The sequence below is a fragment of the Natrix helvetica genome (genome assembly GCF_964273705.1).
Source record: "Natrix helvetica genome assembly, chromosome: 1".
Classification (NCBI taxonomy): domain Eukaryota; kingdom Metazoa; phylum Chordata; class Lepidosauria; order Squamata; family Natricidae; genus Natrix; species Natrix helvetica.
In genome coordinates this window covers 83,377,269-83,400,751 of record NC_138548.1, presented here as the reverse complement: position 1 = coordinate 83,400,751, position 23,483 = coordinate 83,377,269, and the positions used below count along the sequence as shown (strand labels likewise).

Here is a 23,483-nt window from a genome sequence, read left to right as displayed (position 1 = left end):
TGACGAGCATAGACAGTCAAAACTCCAAATCAACCTGGAGCAAACTTCTGCTGGCTGGCCTGTCATAAACAATTTGCACTAAATAATGAAAGTCAGAAATTGATCTTGGGCTCCTCAAGCTTATCTGGCAGGCTTCCATGAGAGCAAAGTAATATTCATTAGACTGTAAGATGTTGAATTGCTCCTGGCTTAGGCAAGCCTCATCTCAAATGTGGTGTTAATTACATCTTGGCATTTTACAGGTTTGTTATTATATATAACTTACTATTGATGTTGTAACAGTTTCAGCAAGCTGTTCTTCTGTTCTGCATATGTGAGTGTCTTGAAGGTGAAGCTTTCATAATTGACATCAGGCCTTTCAGACAAATCAAGTCAGGAAAGATGATACAAGGATTACTAAAATTCCATCTTATTGCTCTAGATTATAATAACAGAATCTTGAAAACCTGCCCCAGTTTCACAGATTCTTATACAGAATCAAGGTGGATTATGTGGAGTCTCTTTCTCACGCTCTCTCCTTTTCTGGGACTGAGAGATCACTATTGTCTCTTTTGTCTACTAATGGCTCTTGCATCATTTTGCCAACTTTACTGATTGTTCTCTATAAGTTCATCCACTTAACAGAAAGCAAAACTTCAAATTTGTAGAAAATAAATTATTTTCCCATGTCAATGCCTACTAATTCACTTCTTCCAAATTACTTTTTGCCTGAAGTTAGTTTGAATCTAATTAACTTAAATTAGTTACATTTCTCTTTCTTTTGCCACTTGCATTTCCCTCTAGTTTCCTTTTTTCCTTCCCTCACAATATTTTATCTCATGCGTCCCTCTTCATACCATACTATACCATACCATGTCATCCTGGACTTTTTTTATTCTCCTGCGTCCCTCCTGCTTCAAATTCATTCATCTTCCCCTAACATTTCTTTTAGTCCATATTAGAACTACTCTCAGAGGTTATTTTTTTTTAATTCTTTCCAATCACATCTGACCAGCATTTAGTCAACTTCAATAGTTCAACAAGGACATGTTCGGACCAGTGGTGGGTTCTTACCGGTTCGGCCCAGTTCAACCGAACTGGTAGTGGTTTGCCAGTCTGGGTTGCAGAACAAGCAGTGACCCAGGCTGGCCATGCCTCCGAACTGGTTCCCCAGTTCCCGCAGTTGCTGCCATCATCTTGTTTTGGAATTCTGCGCATGCACAGAACAATTTCTATTGAACTGCACATCCAGTGCGCATATAGTGTGCATACAGCGTGCACACAAAACACACACACTCGTGAACTAGCAGTAACGCCAGCTAGAACCCACCCTGGCTCTGACTAATGAAGTTAAATCGTGGGTACCATAAGACTTGAAATCTTACTTTTTGAGAAGACTTTCTGAACTTTTAAAGATAATTTTGGCTCAATATGGAAAATAGCCTTGACTTTTCAAATAGTATGTTTAATTCCCAACACATTTTAGAAAAATATCCTTTATCAAAAAATACTGAAAATACACAAAAATGTTTAAAATACACATTAAATACACTGTTAACAGTTTATTAATTATACTGCAGTTTATAACTAAAAAAGCTCCACACATTAACACATACCACCATATACAGAGTTGTTGAAATGAACCAAAGCAGCAATATATGTAATTTGTATTATAATTATATAATTATAATTAATTATATAATTAATTCATAATCATCCAGAAATGAACAAATAGTTTTAAATCGATTAATCAAATTGAGATATCCTATTTTTATCTTGCTAAATGAAAGTATGAATGCAGAAAATTGAATATATGCAATATCATCTGGGTAGATAAGGTATCCATGGATAATATATTGCCAACCTTCACAAGAAATGACTTTTTAAATATAGAAATCTTGATTCACGTATTTTTTATCTCAACTTTCCTGTGAAAATTTATACTCTTCTGTGTTTATTTCTGTTAAGGGGTATCTCCGTTGGGAGACAGAAAGTAGCACAGCGGAATGTGCAGCCGGAGAGGAAAAACATTGCTAGTAGAAACACACAAATAGAGTCACAGACACTGCTAGTAAAGTAGCTTTACTATTAAATTTGCTTCACAAGCAGTGATAGTAGATAGTAGATATTAGTCCAAATACAATTCAAAGAACAAACAATTGCTTACAGTCGCAGTTCACGTTCCAGTCATCAAGTCATCAATATAGGACAAGCAGGGAGAGAATCAGAAAATGAGCTCTTCTGACTTCCTCTTATAGCAAAGCTGTTAGGTACATCCACTCATTTAAAGTAACAGCGACCATTTGTCATGGTAGATAGATAGATAGATATTGCTTGCCCAGCACTAGGAGTATACTCCCAACAATTTCTATGGAAAGAGGAATTCGGGAAATAACAGGCCCAAGCTCATAAACATTCCAATCACTCCCACATTTATGTTGTTCAATCTTATCAAATTAGTATTATACATTTAAAAACATTTTAAACTACCAATCAAAACAACCTCAGGTTTATTTATTAGAAATCAGATAAGCCAACAAATATTTATATTCTTTTCAATTCTTGATACTTTTGTTTAAAGAAATAGGCTTAGAAAGTTTCTGAAAAGATTATGGAAATATGCTGATCATTAGATCTGATGTATTTTTTATTTAAGCAGAAAAACTCATATAACCAGTTGCAGGGATGAAACAATTTGGGTGAGCCTTCTGTACAGGTACAAACAGGTTCTCTCCCTCTCCCCCAGAAGCCATACAATTTTCTAAGAAGTTGCTGTTTTTATTAAATATCTTCTATTGCTGCATTAATTAGCTTTTCTAAATAAGACTCAATAATTGATAAAGGCTGCAACGGAATGGTTTCCTGATATTGCCTAAATGTGCAGTTAGGCTGGAGAAAAATGGACTCTGAATACAATCCCATATTCAAGATACACAAATAATGAATGCTAAGCAGGAGTTGTGCAGATCAGCTTTATGCTATTAACAAGGATGTATGGACACTAGATTTTTGCTTTCCATAGGTTATTAAGCATTATACAAAAAGAAATTTTAATGCATTTTTCTTGATTTTAAAAAAAGCTCATGCTAACATCAGTAAGCCTAAATTGAAAATTGATTCCAAGTGTGGTAAGAGCAGTATTATCAGGAAAATAAGGCATGTGTGAAAATAAATGGAATATTTAACAAATGCCTGAGCACTGAGCAAAAAACAAGTTAAGAATGTACAATGTCCTGTTGGATAATACAATACAATACAATAGCAGAGTTGGAATGGACCTTGGAGGTCAGCGGGTCCAACCCCTTGCCTATGCAGGAAACCCTTTCAGACAAATGGCTATCTAACATCTTCTTAAAGACTTCCAGTGTTGGGGCATTCACAATTTCTGGAGGCAAGCTGTTCCACTGATTAATTCTTCTGTCAGGAAATTTCTCCTCAGTTCTAAGTTGCTTCTCTCTTTGATTAGCTTTCACCCATTGCTTCTTGTTCTACTCAGGTGCCCTGGAGAATAGTTTGACTCCCTCTTCTTTGTGGCAACCCTTGAGATATTGGAACACTGCTATCATGTCTCCCCTAGTCCTTCTTTTCATTAAACTAGACATACCCAGTTCCTGCAACCGTTCTTCATGTTTTAGACTCCAGTCCATTAATCATCTTTGTTGCTCTTCTCTGCACTCTTTCTAGTGTCTCCACATCTTTTCTACATCGTAGCGACCAAAACTGAATGCAGTATTCCAAGTGTGGCCTTACCAAGGCATTATGAAGTGGTATTAACACTTCAAGTGATATACTTCACGGATGTTTAATGTTCATGGAATAAATGTATAAGGAATGCTTGTAATAACATTAGAGGTGTTTGTAAAACTGAATATTGCAAGTAGTAGATCTGAAAATTAAAATAACAACTAAGTTATGTTTGTCAGGAAAAATGAATTCTTGCAGGTTACATACAAATGGCATAAATTTAAAGCAAGTTGGTGAATTTATGAGCCTTAGTAAAATATACATGTACTTCTTGATTTACAACTACAATGGAGCCTATGGTTGTGAGTCATGGGGGTCATAAATCAGTGCACCATGTGACCAGTCTTGATTTTATGACTATTTTTGTAATGGTCATAAAGCTAGCCACTGAGATTGTTAAGCACATCACAGGGCATTAAGCAAACCACATAATTGTTAAGTGAATCCAGCATAACCAAAGGATGATGGACTCTAGAATCACATGACTCATGAGTGGTTTGGCAATAATAAATTTGAAGGGAGAGTGCAAATAGCTTTTTTGAAGTTGTAACTTCAAGGTTTAATGAAATGTTTCAATTCAGGTCTTTTCCTGTGTAAGCTTGAGATTGTTTTGGCAACGTTTCAGCGAGGTCTCACTCGCCATCCTCAGGCTGGTGTTTTCGGTTTAAAGTGTGATCGGAGCTGCCATCTTTCTATAAATCTTGGTGAGTGGGTGGAGTGCTGGCATTGTTTCAGTAAGTGGATTGATTGGCTGTGTGGCTGTATCATGATTGGTAGATTGGTGCTGGCTGTGTGTCCATTGTTCTTTTGTGTTGTAACAGCCCCACCCACCACCCAGGCAATGGACACACAGCCAGCACCAATCAGCACCAATCAACCAATCATGATACAGCCTCACATCCAATCAATCCACTTACTGAAACAATGCCAGCACTCCACACCCACCCACAAAGAATTGTAGAAAGATGCCAGCTCCCATCACACTTTAAGCCGAAAATACCAGCTTGAGGATGGCGACTGAGACCTGCTCGAAACGTTGCCAAGACAATCTCAATCTTACACCGGAAAAAACCCAAATACAAGACCAGCATACCTACACCCACGCAGTAAGGCGGTCAGGAATGGAGAATGAACGATAGTGGGTTGAAGCAAGACGCCAATAAGATGACACTTTGACTATATAGGGACCGAACGAAGACAAGATTTAAAAATGAATGAAAGGAAGAGAAAACCGTCCCTTTGCTAGTTCCAACTTTTAACTCCGCGCAATGAATTCTCTTTCGCAACCGCCAGCTCATCGCAATTACGCTCTAATCGCAACGAGGCTCCACAAGAATGACACCATTCTCCGCCAATAAGAGCCAGAGAAAGCAAGCTGTGCCGGAAGAGGCGTTCGCCACATGAGCGCGCGAAGCGCCTGATGGACTATTGTGCCCGTCTGTTCGGGAATTTACCTCAACCACGCGCTTCTCCTTCTTTTTTTTTTTTTTGGAAAAGAAAGTACCGCGAGATCAAGAGCCATGTGTTCCACGATAGATATCCAATTGCCATCCTACATTATATTAATTAGCCAATAGCTGCTCTTTGGGGCGCGGCTGTTTTGTGTGCGGGTCAAACCCAAGCTTGGAGGGTTTAGTATTACCGGGACATCATCATTCCAGTAGCTGTTGGCGCATCGTTGGGGACGCCATGGAGATTTCTTCTTTTTTATTATTCCCTGCTGCTTTTTACTATTGGGTCGGAGTGTTGGTAGTCGGCTACCAGTCTTATAGTTTGCTTTCTAAGTTGATGGGTGCCATCCGCGCGTATCTGCTGGACAACACGGCGGTACTAGACCCGTACCTGAACACCTGGGCAGGTGAGTCCATTTATTCTTTCCTCGACGCTTCCTGCCCGGTTTCTGGCAAGGGCTGCTGTTGCGTATGCAACGCTGCCCCGCGGATCAACTGGCGCCTTTTCATTTCTCTGGTCTTTTTAAAAAAATTCCTTTTTATTAATTGTGATTTTTTTGTCCTCGAGCCCAGTTTCTCTCTGAAATTACACCCTAAAAGGTTCCTTAGCTCGGGGCCTTTGTCTTTGTCTGCTGCACCTGTGTGATACTTGGCATAAATCCGGAATGGTGCGCATTCAAGGTCACTTGGTTGTGCTTTAGGTCGTCCAATGCTCCTTTCGATTGCTTACTTTTATACACTAGGAGAAAAAAAACTGTATCCCCCCCTTTTTTTTTTAGTGTAGTGTCTGCTTTTGGCCGATAATAATACATAGGTTATAAATGTAGTGATAAAAACATAATCTTATCATTCTTTACTGTGGTATTGATGGAAAGAAATAGAAATCCTGTAATCTTCTGAACAGTGCATCAAAGGGCTATGAGGCTGACCATCACTTTTCCTTCTATTTCTTTGCTAAAAGTCCAGTTAATTAAGCTTACATTTGGAGTATTTCAGTGGTAGTGTGGAATTCTCAGAGCAAAATCCTTCCTGTTTCTACAACTCTTAAATCTGAGAAGGTTAAAGCTGCCCTATACTTTAATGCAACTGGCATGCATTCAAAATGATATAAATGTTCGATTAAAAAACAATAAAAATGAAAAGAAATGCTGAATGTTACATTATCATGGTTCCAGGTACAAACTGCATTGTGTAACATTTGCACTTTCCCACCGTGACTTTTTCTTTAAAGGAAATTATCTTTCAATTATTCATAGTGTATGAGTTAAAGTGTAACTCATATTTGCATAAAAGTTAAAATTCTTACATGGCATCTGTTTCATCTTTAAAGTAATTTTGCTTTTAATTTAATTTTGAGTATGTGTCCTGTCATTTGCTCAAGTCAAATTTGATAAACTCTGTTACACAAGTTTAATTTTTTAAATATAGTGATAAGAATTGTATATATTACAGGGAAACACTACATGACTGTATTTTTAAGAGTCTGAAAGAATACTATTATGTTAATGAGAATAAAAGAAAAATATTTAGTTGCTACTCTATTCTCTATCTACATCATTTAACATACTTTTTCCATACTGGTTTTCTTTCTTCACTGGTTTTTATTCTTCTTGAATATATCAGAAGTCTTGATCAGATAAATCAAAGTGGTAATCAGATCCAGAATTTGTTTCCAAGGATTAGTTTAAATGACCTTCAGTAATACTCCCTTGCTATAGTTCCCTGATATTGAGAAGAATACTGCTTTTCAGCCATAGAGATTGCATCTAAGTAATTATAAGTCTCTCTCCTACACTCCCTTTTAAGCCTTCTAATATTTTTATTAATTGCTCTTTTCTGTATTTTTCTAGCTTTGGTATATCTTTTTGTGGAGATGTTACAAGACTTTTAGACAGTATTTCAATTATGATTGTATATTAAACTTATATTTCAATTATATATTTTGCTTTACTTTCAGTTGATTGTGTAAAAGGATGTTTGCCTCTTTAACTACTTTCTGTATTTTGATATTTTTATATGAATTTATCAAAAATTCAAATTCAAAACCCGTAGTTTATATCTAGTTTTTATGAAGTAAATTTTCTTGATATGTGTGAATTTTAAATTTAATTTTTTTATCTTTTATATTCTTAATAATTTCAGAATAATTTAAGAGTGTCATTTATTCCTTATCTTTCCTCTAACCAGATCATTATAACTATTAGTTTCCTTTCCCTCTCAAATTCTATAGTATTCACTTTTCTTTTTGTCCATTAGACTTCTCTAAAGCTGAACCTTTTCTTTCAGTGTTCATTTCCTCTTTCCTTTTTCACTTTATCTTCCCCTGTCCTAGCAATACACACTCTGAGGAACTACTTGCACCATTTCATATCAACTATTGCAGTAGATCTGTGGAACATTGTAACGATATGTTACAGAAAACCAAACAAATAGCTCAGTTTTCTCAATAGTGACTCATCATTTCCATTAATGTACAGTATTCTTTTTTTTTCAGTGAAGCTCGTTCATGTCTGGGCCTGTTTGCAAAGTTCTGCTTACAAGTTACATAGTACAGAACCAAAGAGAATGAATGAACTTTATCACTTTGGTTATATTCTCAAGAGACACTTTACGTATTTGGCTTCCAGTTAAGGGATATTGAAGTTGGCAGACAATGTAGTTTTTCAGTCAATGAATACGAATTGTGTTTAGTGCCTTAAATTGTGTATGTAATCTCATGGTTGCCTCTGGTAGCTGAGCACTACAGAATGAAATCAATCATATATCTGCATTTCTGCTGGCTGGTAAATTAAAATATATTCAGGCTGCTTTTTTTAGGCATCTGTCAGCAGTTTGCTGTGATTTCAGACAGCACTCTTGGTACAAGTGCCACAATGATGAAATTTCCTCCTTAGACAGCTCAAAGCTCAAAGTATTTCTGTCCCTGTGTCTGGATGGTAAACAACAGGTTGCAGATTAAATCTTTATAGGGTTTGGGTTCCTCTGATCAAGTTTTCAGGGAGTTGGAACATTTCTATCGTTGATTTTGAATAAGGTGATACTACCTTATTCAGAATATGCAAACGGATTCCTCTGAACGCACAGAGCACTTAAAGAGCAGGGTTTAGTTATAGGGAGTAGCAGGAGGGGTGAGTTTGAACAACTCAGATATAACAATATCTGAGTTGCAGTTCCTAGAATGGACCTCCTTGTGGTCCGACGCGCCCTAAAAAGTTGGCTTTTCCAGCAAGCCGGCCTGGCCTGTTAATTTTAATTTTAACTTATTTTAAATGTATTGTTTTTTAAAAAATTCAGTTTGTTTTTTTGGATATGGATTTAATCTTTTTTAACTTTTGGGATGTGTGTTTTTTAATGTTGTATGCCGCCCTGAGTCCTTTTGGAGAAGGGCGGCATATAAATCCAAATAAATCAAACCAAACCAAACCACTTCATGCCTCAATCATTTCCCAATTAGACTATTGCAACATGCTGCTCTTGAAAATCTTCCACAATCTGGCTGCACAGGTAAATTATTGGTACAACTTATCACATCCATGTAACACCAACTACGTCATGAGTTGCACTTGCTTCCAGTAGGACTCTGGATGCAATTCAAAGTACTGATTATCACTTTTAAAACCTACATGATAAAGGACCAGGTTATTTGTTGGGCTGCCTTCTTCCAAGGGCACCTGACAGCACATATGCTGTCATACATATTTTGTGTATGTTTTTATCTTTAGTGGTTGGAGTTTGGTTGTTGTTTGTTATTGTACACTGTCCAGAATCACATAGTTTGAATTGGGTAGCTTTATAAATCTAGCAAATAAATAATGCAAATTATACACTAAGAAGACTATGTGGCATTTACATCACATGTAAATCCTTAACTGCTTCTCGGGGAAGTATTGGATTCCTGATAAGACATTTCAAAATTCTATAGATTATTCCAATCCATACCCGATCCCCAAAATTGTGCTGATGTGCTATTGTGTATCTGGCTGGTTCTTAGTAGTGCAGTTTATATAATCTCTCTTTAAGTCATAATCTTGTCTTATTTTAAATCTTGTCTTGTCTTGTGATTTTCTAAAACTGCAAAATACAAATGTGATACATATGTAATGTAAATTAAGAAATGTATTTGCTAGTTACCTAGCAATTCCTTTAAACCCCTTAGGAAGTTTTTTAAATAAAGAAATATAAATAATTACTAATGTGATAAAGATAATACGCCAGCGATGGCGAATCTTTTTTGGCTCGCGTGCCATAAGTGGGGGGAGCGCAGGATGGTTGTGTGCGGGCGTGCTGCACCCATAATGCAATGTGCGACCCCCCAGTGTGCATGCGTGCACTGCAGGCGCTCTCCCCCCATTTTTACATGCTTTTTTCGCCCTCCCCAGTCTCCAGAGGCTTTATAGGAGCCTGGGGAGGGCGAAAACAGCCTCCCCGCCCCCCCCCCCGGACACCCTCCAGAGGCATCAGGGAAGCCTCCAGACAGTCCCTGAAGCCTTCGGAGTGCTCAAAACAATCCTCCGAGCAAACCGGAAGTGACTTCGTTTGCTCAGAGGGTCGTTTTGAGTGCTCCAAAGGCTTCAGGGACCGTCCTGAGGCTTCCCTGATGCCTTCGGAGCGCTCAAAATGACCCTCCGAGCAAACCGGAAGTCACTTCCTGTTTGCTCAGAGGGTCGTTTTAAGCGTTCCGAAGGCTTCAGGGACCGTCTGAAGGCTTCCCTGATGCCTTCAGAGCGCTCAAAACCACCATCCGAAAAAACCGGAATTCACTTCCGGTTTGCTCGGAGGGTCGTTTTCAGTGCTCCGAAGGCATCAGGGAAGCCTCTATAGGAGCCTGGGGAGGGTGAAAAATGGCTTTAAAAAAGGGTGAACTCAGCTGGCCAGCGCGCACATGTGCACTGGCCAGCTGACGGCAGCGCCTCGCGTGCCATAGGTTTGCCATCACTAATACGCTATGCTTAGTAGCAAAATATTTTCCTGGGTGCTGCTCTGGAGAGTCCAAGTATGGGTTAAATACAGCCAATCTTCCCAGGACTAATTTGCATGTCCTTTTGATCCTGAAGAGGAGCCGGTCACAGTGGGCTCTAAGCCAGCCTCTTCTGGCTTGTTCAAGTATGCTCATTTCAAGACTATTTTGAACAAGGCTAAAGCATCGACCCGCTTGGGTACTAGCACCCCAGCTCCGGCTGCTCCTGCACTGGAGGATCTCAGTGAGGGACTCTTTGAGGAGCCAGAATCTACTCAGGAAATTGTGCTGGTTCCAAAATTGTTTCTGAATGTAGTGCAAAAGCAGTGGGCGCAGCCAGGCACCCTTGCTACCACTAGTGGTAATGGCAAGAAATTGTACACGATTGATCCAAGTCTAAAATATCAATGAAGAAGAAAAATAACAGCTCCCAAAAGAAACCAGCATGGCTGCATAAAGAACTCTCTGACGAAAGACAAAAAAGTTAAGTATAAAAAGTGGAAAGAGGGAGACATAACTAAGGCAGAATATCAGCAAATAGCCCGAGCCTATAAAGATGAAGTTAGGAAAGCTAAGGCTCACAATGAAGAAAGGCTTGCCACAAAAGTAAAAAATAACAAAAAAAGCTTCTTCCAACATGTTAAAAACAAGAAAAAGGTTAAAGAAACAATTGGTCCATTGCTGGAAGAAAGTGGCAAGAAGGTGACAAGCAACAGGGAGAAAGCAGAATTATTTAACTCATTTTTTGCATCTTTTTACACAAAGGGATAAAACGGTCCAACCTATCAAAAGCAGCACCACAAAAATCAGATTAGGAACACAAATTGAAATAGGGAAGAAAATGGTAAGTGAACACCTGTCTACCCTAGACGAGTTCAAATCACCAGGATCGGACGGATTACACCCCAGGGTTCTGAAGGAACTGGCAGACGAGATCTCAGAACCATTGAACTATATCTTTCAGAGATCCTTGAGCACCAGGGAAACTGCCAGAGGACTGGAAAAGAGCTGATGTGGTTCCCATCTTCAAAAAAGGGGAAAAAAATAGATCCAGGAAACTACAGACCTGTCAGCCTGACCTCAATATCAGGAAAGGTTCTGGAAAAGACAATCAAGCAACAAATTAGCGAACACCTAGAAGTAAACAAAGTAATAGCCAAAAACCAACATGGGTTTGTCAAAAACAGATCATGCCAGACTAATCTTATTGCATTCTTTGACAAAGTGACAAAATTAGTGGACCAGAGGAATGCCGTCAATATAGTTTACTTGGACTTCAGTAAGGCATTTGATAAGGTAGACCATAACCTACTACTAGATAAAGTAGAAGAATGTGGGTTGGACAGCATTACCACCAGATGGATTCGTAACTGGCTGACCAACCGCACTCAACATATAGTCCTCAATGGAACTGCATCTACATGGAGGGAAGTATGCAGTGGAGTACTCGAAGGCTCTGTTTTAGTCCCAGTACTCTTCAACATCTTCATCAATGATTTGGATGAGGGAATAAATGGGGAACTCATCAAATTTGCAGATGACACCAAGCTGGCAGGAATAGCCAACACTCCAGAAGACAGGCTTAAGATACAGAAGGGTCTTGACAAACTTGAACATTGGGCATATATAATAAAATGAAATTCAGTAGGGAAAAGAGTAAGGTTCTACATTTAGGCAAGATATATGAAATGCACATGTACAGTATAGGTGGTACCTTGCTCAATAGTAGTAACTGTGAGAGGACCCTTGGAGTCCTAGTGGACAACCATTTAAATATGAGCCAGCAGTGTGCAGCAGCTGCCAAAAAAGCCAACACAGTTCTAGGCTACATAAACAGAGGGATAAACTCAAAATCACGTGAAGTGTTAATACCACTTTATAATGCCTTGCTAAGGCCACACTTGGAATACTCCATTCAGTTTTGGTCGCTATGATGTAGAAAAGATGTGGAGACTCTAGAAAGAGTGCAGAGAAGAGCAACAAAGATGATTAGGGGACTGGAGACTAAAACACATGAAGAACGGTTGCAGGAACTGGTGCCTTTTATGGCTCAGGCATTGGAACGCGGATATGCGCTCCAAGTGGAAGCTCGCCTCGGCTCCCTTTAAGGGCGGCAAGCTTTTTGGGGAGGTCCTAAATCCTGTCCTTGTTGAAAATAAGGACAAAAAGGTCATGCCTTCGGTCAACAAAAATCTGACTGCAAGGGTTCTCAGACTTATAGGAGGCAGCCCTTTCAGAACTTGGAGCAGCTATCTACCTCCAGTTCCTTCCAATGTCCCTATACTCAAGGCACGGATAGGTCCCAGGACCGTCAGCCCTTCTGTGACAGAAACCGTCAACAGTCCTTCTCTAAGCGTCCCTATTGCGGAGGGTCCAGTTCCAGACCCTTCAGACATTATAAATGACCATCAGTGGACGGCTCACATAGGAACGGATCACGTCGGACCAGTGGGTCCTTCAGACGATATGCATAGGTCTAACATTAGAGTTCATTCCTCCCCCTCCCGACACTTTGTTCGGTGTCCAACCCCCTCCTGTCTGGTCAAGAGGACTCTCATGGAACAGGAGATCTTTCACCTCAGAGACATAAATGCCATAGAACCGGTTCCACCAGGTCAGGAAAGGACAGGGTTTTATTCAATACTCTTCCTTATCCCAAAGAACTCCGGGTGGGTGGGTGGAGGGGGGTCCTAGATCTAAAAAAGCTAAACCATCATATAGCATACTGGAGGTTCAAGATGCAGTCCTTTCAGTCAATTCTGGGTTGCCTCAGGCTGGGAGATCTCTTAACATCCATAGATCTCAAGGAGGCTTAGCTCCACATCCCCATTCGCAAAGGTCACCGCAGGTTCCTGAGATTCTTTTATGCAGGCCGCCACTACCAGTACAGGGCTCTGCCATTTGGCCTGTCCTCGGCACCTCAGATCTTTACAAATATCCTAGCTGCGGTGGCGGCCATCCTGAGATCTTGCCCAATGGGCCTGCATTGCTACCTGGACGACGTCCTCATTCAGTCATCGTCACGGCAACAAGCTGTGCAAGACCTGCAGCACACACTGCGAACCCTCCAACATCACGGGTTCTCCATCAACAAGGAAAAGAGTCATCAGCATCCGACTACCAGGCTGCAGCACCTGGGCGCCATTATCGACACCACCAGTTGCCAGGTCTCCCTGTCTCCAGAGCATTGGCACGCATCAGAAACCAGGTTTTGCAGGTACTGTAGTCATCGCAGGCATCAATTGTGCAGATGTCACAACTCCTCGGCAAGATGATTTCGTGCCTGTCAATAGTACCTTGGGCACGCCTTCATTCTCGACACCTACAATGGCTTCTCCTGCCCTACCAGAGGGCCAACATGAGCAACTCTCAACAGCTGGTTCGGATCTCACCAAAGGTATGTCAGTCCCTCCAGTGGTGGCCGTTCCCCGCGCTGGCAAAGGGCACCCTCTTAAAAGAGCCAGACTGTCTCACCATCACAACGGACGCCAGTCTATTCGGCTGGGGCGCTCATTTCCACAACCAGATTGTGCAAGGCAGATGGTCAACGCGCGAATTGTCCCACAGCATCAACTGGTTAGAATTGAGAGCCGTGCGGCTCGCCCTAGCTCACTTCCAAGATGACATCAAGGAGTGTCACATGAGAATCCTAATGGACAATGTGGCCACAGAGACACACATAAACCACCAGGGGGACACTTGCTCCAGGTCCCTGATGGAGGAGACAGAGCGCCTGGGAAGGTGGAAAGATACCTGTGCTTGATCCAAGCTGAGCACCTTTCCGGGGTCCACAACATCCAGGTGGACTGTCTGAGCAGGGCCACGGTCAATCACTCGGAGTGGCGCCTGCACCCGGATCTGTTTCACCAATTGTCTCAGAGGTTCGGCTGTCCCCTAGTCGACCTGTTCGCCACCCCGGAGAACATGCACCTCCCCAGGTTCTTCTCCAGGTTCCACACCTTGCAAGCCGAGCAGGTCAACGCTCTCCACTGTCCGTGGCCATCGAGACTAATGCACGTGTTCCCCCCATTGTCTCTTCTTCCCAGGGTGATTCAACAGCACTGTCAATTTGCAAGGACTTATGATTGATACAACAAGGTCATAATTCTAGATTTTTGTCCACATCCCAAAGAGAAAAAGTGGCACATGCTTGATGTTCATAGAGCGTTACATAAGTACATCAAATGTAGGGCTGCCTTCTGTCGCTCTGAATCACTTTTTGTCTCGTTTCAACCTGTATTCCAGAACTGCAAAGTTTCTTTTCAGACGCTTGGACGTTGGATACGGGCCTGTATTACCTTGGCCCACGTTCTTCAATCTATTCTGGTGCCACGCCATATCATCGCACATTCTACCAGAAGCTCTGCCACCACGGTGGCCTGGGCTACCCAGGCATCAATAGAGGAGATTTGCAAGGCTGCCACGTGGACTTCTTTGTCTCCCTTTGTTCGAAACTACAAACTTGACAAATTTGCTTCTGTGGAGGGGACATTTGGGAGGCGAATTTTCCAGGGCATTCATACCAGCGGAGAGACCCCGGATGCTTCTGCTCCCACCCTAGTGACATTTAGCTTGGGTATATCCCATGCTTGGACTCTCCAGAGCAGCACCCAGGAAAATGACCATTGGCTTACTTGAAGGATCCTTTTCTTGGGTGCTGCAAAGGAGAGTCCATCCCCACCCTGGGGTCTGATTTCTTCTGGACTTGTGGGTATTTTTTTTTACAACCTTCATTGACTTGGTTCCTGAACTTCTCAGTGCGCCTTCATTGAAGAAAATCTGAGGATTAGTCAGCACCAGAGGCGTAGCTTAAAATTTCAATTCAATCCTGGGGAGATTGGCTGCATTTAGACCCATGCTTGGACTCTCCTTTGCAGCACCCAGAAAAGGACCCTTCAGATAAGCCAATGTTCATTTTGTCTTGAATTTAATTATTTCTGTAAACATCTGTGCTTGGTTCAGCAACCTACTGCCCATGGGCATTGCTTATGATATTCACATATGGCATCTGTGACATTTGCATTTTTTTTAACGTGAAATTTCAAGGCTTAAGTGCTGAAATAGAATATTTGGTCAAATTTAAAAGTAAAGTTTTTTTTCAGTGAACCTATACAAAAACATAATATCATTCTGCATCTGAAAAAGGTGTTAACCCTGTTACAGAAAAATGCTTTTAGAGTATATTGCTACCTCTGCTGGCTAATTTGTGAATGGCTTTACAATTTCTATTTAACCAGAAGTAGTGTTCTTTAGAAACTGTAGCCTTCTGTGTAGCTTTTCAATCAAACATTACAGCAGAAAATTGGTATTTTTATAATTTATCTCTAGTTAGAAATTGCTCTAAACATTTTTTAAAAAAAAGATAAGTGTTAATTTGTAGCTTCCCACTTACTTAGTCCCTATTGCCAACTTGGTTTGATACTTTTTATTTTTGAAATAGTCATTTTTTTTTGACAGACTACTCCATATGGAAGAAAATGAAAGGCAGTTATTTGCTTTGCAGATATATGTCATACCTGCTTTGGTGATGTAGACATAGGAGCAAAATTTTCCTGATAGAGGCTTGTAAAATGCTCATCTTAAAGAAGAAATGCTCATTTAAAGTGCTTTCTGCTTTGCATTTTGGTTTAATACACTTGGGATATCAGGTTTAAATTGTACTTTAATTATAGAGCTCGCTTTTGGCTGTTTTTCAGCTTAATTAATCAGCAAAATTATTGGTAAGGTCTGTGCTATTTATTAATTTATTCTAGCAATGATTACAAAATCTGTCATAGCAACCAGCAAGCCCCAGAGATGTAGAAATCATTAAGGAATATCCCACTTAATCTGCTCAAAATAACATACTGTCTTACCTACCATATTTTTTGGAATATAAGACACACCTTTTTCCTCTAAAAAAGAGGGTGAAAATCTGGGTGCGGTTTATACACTGAATACAGCATTTTTGGCCTCCCGAAACTATTCCTTCACAAAAATGGACTTGTAGAGGGTTTAGGAGGCCTGCAAAGTGCTCCTGGGATCTGGGGAGGGCAAAAACAAGTGACAAATGGGCCGGTTTTTGCTTGTTTTTGCCAGCCCCCAGGAGCACTCTACAAGCCTCCTAAAGGCTATGCATGCCCTCTTTTTTTGGCAAAAAATGGGCCTGTTTTTGCTTGTTTTTGTCCCCCCACCGACCCAGGAGCACTTTGCAGGCCTTTCAAACTCTCTGCATGCCCCATTTTTCACAAAAAATGAGGCGTACAGAGGGTTTGGGAGGTCTGCAGAGTGCAAAAGCTTTTTTTTAAAAAAATTACCTCTTCAAAATCTTGGTGCATCTTATACTCCGAAAAATACGGTGCCCATTGGTAGAAAGATCATTTCCTTGACTTTTTCGTGTTCCTTACATATTGAAAGGCACTTTGTTTTATTATATTTTTATTTTATTTTATTTTTCTTGCAAAATGTAAACTGAACACACACCTAATATATTGTATACTCTTTCAAATTCTGGCAAATAACAATATACAATCACTTTTTTTCCTCTCACCTTCACTGTTCAAATATGGGACAAGCGTACTGGCAAGAAATTACATTGGTATTCTGATAGTGTAGCCAAGCCAGACAGGTCTGCAGCACACTAGTCTATTTTTAGACTGTTGCTTGCCATTTTTATCCAGTGAAAATACTCATCAGCGTCTAGGTGACAGGCCATCAGTTTCTGTAAATGTGTCAGAGACCATTTCCCCCCCTTTTTTTGCATCTTTCTAGTTTACTTTGCAACGCTCAGTTCAAAGCAGAAGGGAAGATTACTTTAGATTTCAATTCATGCAGTAAACTTCCCAATTCATAGTTCTCCAACGTCATGCATTTCATTCATCGTTTTCTATTCACAGCTGCTTACGCATCTCTGCTTATTGTCTATTATGGTTGAATTGTTCTCCTGCTCAAACACTGAAGGCATGGGAGGGGCAAATTAATCAATTCATATGCCTCTGCTAGAATTCGGAATTCAGTTTCTTTCCACACATGCATCAACACATCCACAGATACGCTGAAGTATAATCTGTGTCAATGACTGTAAATAATGTGTTTTCTTCCCCCCCCCCCCCCAAAGCATATTTGAATGATGGGTACTGATAAAACATCAGTATATTCAACTTATTAGGTTGAAAGTTTGCTCTATATTTGAGACTAGATTTACTATTTTTGCTTGGGAACCATATTTCAAGGCAGCCCTGAGCCATGGTTTCTTATTGATCATAATAGTGATAAACTCACCTGAATACAGTATTTAGTGAAATAATCATCAGTTATTGCTTTGATGTTTCTGTATATAAAACATAGGCTATGATAATCAAACAATGGAATTAATGTCTAAAGCATTACATGTTAACAGGAATTCTTAGCTATATACATATCAAACTTAATTTGAGAACGAATTAATATTACTGAGCTATGTCATGGCCACATTTCTGAATTGCATATGTGAATAACTATAGATTGTTTCATGGGTATAGTAGTTACCCAGTCAGATTTTTAATGTGATCCTCTTGAGATTCAAATAGCATGAACATTGGCCCAAGGGTATTCATTTTTTTTCAGGCTGCAGAATCTGTTAGTTCAATTCTGATGCTCCCAAGCAAGAGGCAAAGTTCTGGTGATAGAAAATTGGCAATAAAATGAAAACTCTTTGTAATGCAAAATTAGTGTTTCTAACGTACAAAACTAAAACATTACTTTTCAGTTATTTGAGAAGTTAAAGTTTTAATCAAATAAATACTGTAGACATCTGTCTTGTTACATAAAAATGTCATTGTTTTCACATGGAGTTCTGTACATTTTGTTTTAGAATATTCAGTACTTTTAATTTACAATTAAAATATTGCAAAGTAATAAATAAAGGTTTGAAATTAAAATAAAGTCTAGAGTGGATGACACAGCGATAGAGTTCTTCGCCTATAACTGGGTGGAGCCTGGTCACCAAGGCTAAAAGAGCTTATCTGACTTAGTCCAATCAAGAGAGGACAAGGTCAACCAATCCTGGATACTCCTCCCCCGCTATGAGAAGAGGCTTACTTTACTTTTTTTTACTTTTATTTAGATTTTTATACCGCCCCCTCTCCCCAAAGGGACTCGGGGCGGTGTACAGTCAAATAAAAACACATCAATAAATAGAAAATACAAACACAAAGAGGAGGCAATAAGAAACTCTACATATCTGAAGTAAAGTAATTAAAAGCAATATTTAAATACCCTAAAAATACCCAATTAAAATATCTGCCAGGAGGTAGAATAAAACTATAAATGGGCCAGGCCGGCTAAACGGAACAGGTGAGTCTTCAGTTTTTGTCGAAAGGAGCGGAAGTCGGTGGTGGTTCTGATATCGGGGGGGAGGTCATTCCAGAGGGTTGGGCCCATCACAGAGAAGGCTCTACTCCTAGGCGCCGACCGTTGGCATTGCTTAGTGGACGGCACCCGGAGGAGTCCTTCCCTGTGAGAGCGAATCGGTCGCAGGGAAGTGTGTGGTAGGATGCGATCCCGCAAGTACCTAGGTCCTGAGCCATGGAGCGCTTTAAAGATAGTAATTAACACCTTGAAACGCACTCGAAAGACCACAGGCAGCCAGTGCAGCTCGCGCAGGAGCGGTGTTACGTGGGAGTACCTAGTACTCCCCATAATAGCCCGTGCGGCTGCGTTCTGGACTAGCTGCAGTCTTCGAGCGCGTCCCAAGGGAAGCCCCATGTAGAGGGCATTGCAGTAGTCCAGCCGAGACGTCACCAGTGCATGAGTGACCATGCGTAGGGCATCCCGGTCCAGTAGGGGGCGCAATTGGCGCACCAGGTGAACCTGGTGGAACGCCCCCCTTGCCACGGCTGCCACATGGTCATCCATTGACAGCCGGGCATCTAGGAGGACGCCCAAATTGCGCGCCCGTTCCACAGGGGGCAATTGCTCGCCCCCTATGGTCAGTGATGGAATCAACTGACTGAACCGGGGTGCCGGTAGCCACAGCCACTCAGTCTTGGAGGGGTTGAGCTTGAGTCTGTTGTCCCCCATCCAGACCCCGACGGCTTCCAAACACCGGGTCATCACCTCGACAGCCTCGTTGGGGTAGTCTGGGGTGGAAATGTACAGCTGCGTGTCATCAGCGTACAGATGATACTCCACCCCAAAACCACGGGTGATCTCCCCCAGCGGCTTCACATATGCATTGAACAGAAGGGGCGAGAGGACCGACCCCTGAGGCACCCCACAAGTGAGTGACCTCAGGGTCGACCTCTGCCCCCCTGCCAACACACATTGCGTCCGGTCAGAGAGGTAGGAGCCGAACCACCGCAGAACAGTGCCTCCGACTCCCATCCCCCCCAGCCGGCGCAATAGGATACCATGGTCGATGGTATCAAAAGCCGCCGAGAGATCTAATAGGACCAGGATAGAGGAACAACCCCTATCTCTGGCCCTCCAGAGATCATCGACCAACGCGACCAAGGCCGTCTCCGTGCTGTGTCCGGGCTGGAAGCCGGACTGGCGTGGGTCTAGATATTCGGATTCCTCAAGGTGTTGTGGAAACTGCTGTGCCACCGCATTCTCTACAACCTTCGCCAAAAAGGGAAGGTTGGAGACTGGACGATAATTAGCTAGCTCCATCGGGTCAAGGGAAGGCCTCTTGAGTAAGGGCCTCACCACCGCCTCTTTCAAGGCGGCAGGCAAGGACCCCTCGCTCAAAGAGGCGTTCACCAAGCCCAGTAGCCAGCCTCGTGTCACTTCCCAGGATGCCAGTACCAACCAGGAGGGACACGGGTCCATTAAACATGTGGTCGGTCGCAGCCGTCCACGCAACCTATCCAAATCCTCGGGGGCAACAGAATCAAACTCCTCCCAGAATGGTCTCACAAGACTCACTGTCTTGTCTATGAGGTAAGTACCAACGCCCTTTTTCACTGGTCATAGTGGTTTGGGCTGATGAAAATTAGAGTTCAGTATCTAGAAGTTTTATTTGTGATTTGGGGCAGAGGTTTTCAAATTTTCAGGCAGTGGAAACTGTTAAGTCTTTTTTAAAAAAAGTAGAATCCCTTATTAAGAGGGAAAGCTCTTGTGATAGAAAATTGGCTACTTTTGAATAAACTTTTTTCCCCTTAGTTTTTCACAGAATCCTATCAAATTTTCATAGAATCTTAGGGGACTGCAGAACATAGTTTGAAAATTTAGTGATTTCATGGTTTACAGTAACTGGTAACCTGAGAAGGAAACAAAGACTTCAAAACAGAAATGGGGAACTTCTGCCCAACTAGGTGTGAATCTAAAATTCCCAGCATTTAATTAAAATGGTTATAATTCAATAAATGCCCGGGTGCTTGTTTTCCTTTTCTTCGTACGCTGATTGCATTCATGCCATTTTTCCTATAGCAGTGTGTTACACTGGTTGTCTCCATTTCACCAAGTTATGTAAAGCCTAATGTATACAAGTATGTGGTTTTTAAAAAGTAATCCACTTTCCACCTTGTTCTTTTGACTTGTAGCATTAGCACTGAAACACCAATAGAAGATGTTAAACATCAAATGACTCTGCCATATATTTTCACACGAATACTCTGGACATATATTTGAACTTAAACCATATTTTTCTTTAACAGTGGCAGAAGAGCACTTTGACAAAGTGCCTGTTTTGCTACTTCCTTACAAAAGAAATTGGTTTAGCTAAACAAAAAATTAAAATGGTAAAATGGTTTACTTGACAATTAGCCAGTAACAAGATAATAAGAGATTAGCTCAATTATAGCAAATAAGTGCAAGTGATGCAGATTATACACTCAAAACAGTGAGAGAGCTTTGGCAGCAGTACTATCTGAGTCATTGTTATGCAAGCCAACCAGTGATCTTACATACTCTGAACCTCCCTGGTGATGGACCAAACAATTTTGCAATGCCAGTAGTTAGAGTTAAAATGATTAAGAAGCTAAGTCTCTTAGCAGCTGGAAAAGCAGAATAAAAGAGATATATTTTTGTCTCCAGAAATATATCTCCAGAGTAAGGAAGTGAAGTAGTTTGTCCCTTATACGCTACACTAGCCTATATTAAGGAGAAGGTCAAAGGTTCATAAAGAAAAACTTTGAAGAACAAGGATATTATTAGCATATATATATATATTTATAATGGCATAACTTCACTTCCTAGATATTCATTGTCTCTTTTATAGAGATCATAGTAGCTCCTTAACTATATGTTGCCCCATCAGAAGCTCACAGAGCGCCCACAGCTTGTTTTATCTTTATTCTTTGCTACAAAAATGGTCATTGGTAATAAAGAGATGTACAGTAGAAAATAAATTTCATACTGTCAATCACGCAGGTTCGCAGAGAAGACATTATATGTGCATTTTGCTTTCTTGGAAATATTATAATACCAGTATCTAGGCCATAGGGTGATCCAACTGAATTTTAATTGCAGGTAGTCCTGTAATTATGACCATACTTGACCCCAAAATTTTCATTGCTAAACAGGAAATTTGTTAAATGAATTTTGCCCCATTTTACAATCTTTCTTGCCACAGTTGTGAAGTGAATCACTCCAGTTGTTCAGTTAGTAATATGGTTAAGTGAATATGACATTGGCTTTGTTAGAATATCGCAAAAGGTGATCACATGACTCCAGAACACTGTAACCATCATAAATAAATGCCAGTTGTCAAGTGTTTGATTTTGGATCATGTGACCATGGGGATGCTGCAATAGTCATAAGTATGAAAAATGGTCATAAGTTACCTTTTTCAGTTCTGTTGTAACTTCGAACAGTCATTACATGAATTGTCATAAGTCAAGGACTACTTCAATATTAGTAGAGCAAGGAAGTGTGATGTATTTAGTATTTTTTTCAACTTATCTTGCAGGCATATTTCCATATCAAATGAATGCAGCCATTGCATTATAATTATGAAATCAATACAAAAATACAGTCTAAACTAAAGGAAATATCTATTAAAACATTAAAATTTCATAATGCATATATGGAAAAATAAAAAGATAGTGTCCAGGCATCAAAATGATAATCTTCTCACACTACTGAAGAGTGATTTGTAACTTGGATATTGACATGAAGAAGGCCCTAACTTTAGTAGTGGGCGCAAGTTAAGGCAGCCTTTCATGCGGACGTTCATCGTCCTCCGATAAAATAAAAGCTAAGCAACTTATTTGATTTGGCGTGAAAACTTATTGAAAAATACTGCAAAGCAGAAGTAATAAGCTCATAGCATGTATAGTTATGAACATGGAGCAGGTCTATTTAAAATTGTTTTTAAAGTTTTCAATTAAATTAACCAACTAATCTGCGATCTTTCCCAATCCTCTAGAACAGGGGTGTCAAACTTTTGCCTCTGCAAAGGCAAAAATATGTCACGATATATCACTTGACATGATCGAGTTTGACATCCGTGCTCTAGAATGTCTGGACATCTGTTGTTTTTAGTTTTGATTCTAAGGTGTTTGGGAATCTTAAGCTTATTTTAGCCTCTATGGTTCATCCAAAACCTGCATCAATATAGCTTCAAGTAAGAGTGGGAAGTCAGGGGACAACTATGACAAATATTCCCTTCTACAGGCATTTTATTTACACTTCTCTTGGTCCAGCTTCCTAAACTTTACATGCTTGTGTTCTTTTAATATGAAATCCACGATGTCGTGATTCTCTTTTGCACAAATTTTTTGATGTTGTGATATCTTTGCATAATTTATGTGTGTGAAGCATAATGAACAAAAGAAAGATAAGGTGCAAAGTTTGAAGGTGTTCTGTTACACTGAATGAAAAAGACATTTTAAAAATTCACATTTGTGTCATTTTTGTAACAGGTTTTTTTGGGGGGAGGGCTTCTCTTGATGTAGTGTATTGGTACTGACATTAGCTTGCAGGGTCTGCACACTTACCTTCTTTGTTCTTACTAAAATATGAGTTAGCATATATTAGACACCATTAACTTTCACTTCTACGGATTTCAGTAGCTTCTAAATTTGGCACTGCTAAGCTGATGCTCTGTTGCTTGAATCAATCGGGGCTGCTATTTTTAGCAAGAAAGGAGAACTGAAATAGCAATTTGCTTTCCATGTAATAGATCCCAAGAGGAATATTGATGCAAGCTCTCTGTCATTGCATATATTTCCCCTCCCCAAAAGCACCCAGACAAAAGACAGCTGTCAAAGCTTACTGCAGCATTAATATTTAATCAATCAAGTGTTTGTGCATTAAGTGTTCAAGGGGCTGGAAAGCATGAGTTGAACCAGTTTCAAGTAACTAAGCAGTTTGTATAATGTAGGTAGTGGATAGAGGGCAAACTTCAAGTGTTCCTATAACGTGCTTTTTGATTTTGATATATTATTAAT

The 23,483-nt window shown here is 40.5% G+C and overlaps 1 protein-coding gene across 1 annotated transcript in view; it reads left to right on the top strand.

Moving 5' to 3' along the window:
• The first annotated feature begins 4,876 nt into the window (after positions 1–4,876).
• The window catches only part of HSD17B12 (hydroxysteroid 17-beta dehydrogenase 12), a 78,160-nt gene continuing 59,553 nt past the window's right edge, over positions 4,877–23,483 (top strand). Inside the window, exon 1 of the mRNA XM_081934144.1 lies at positions 4,877–5,581. Within this exon, the coding sequence (XP_081790270.1) occupies positions 5,413–5,581 (169 nt within the window). The 5' untranslated portion in view covers positions 4,877–5,412. The remainder of the gene's footprint in view (positions 5,582–23,483) is intronic.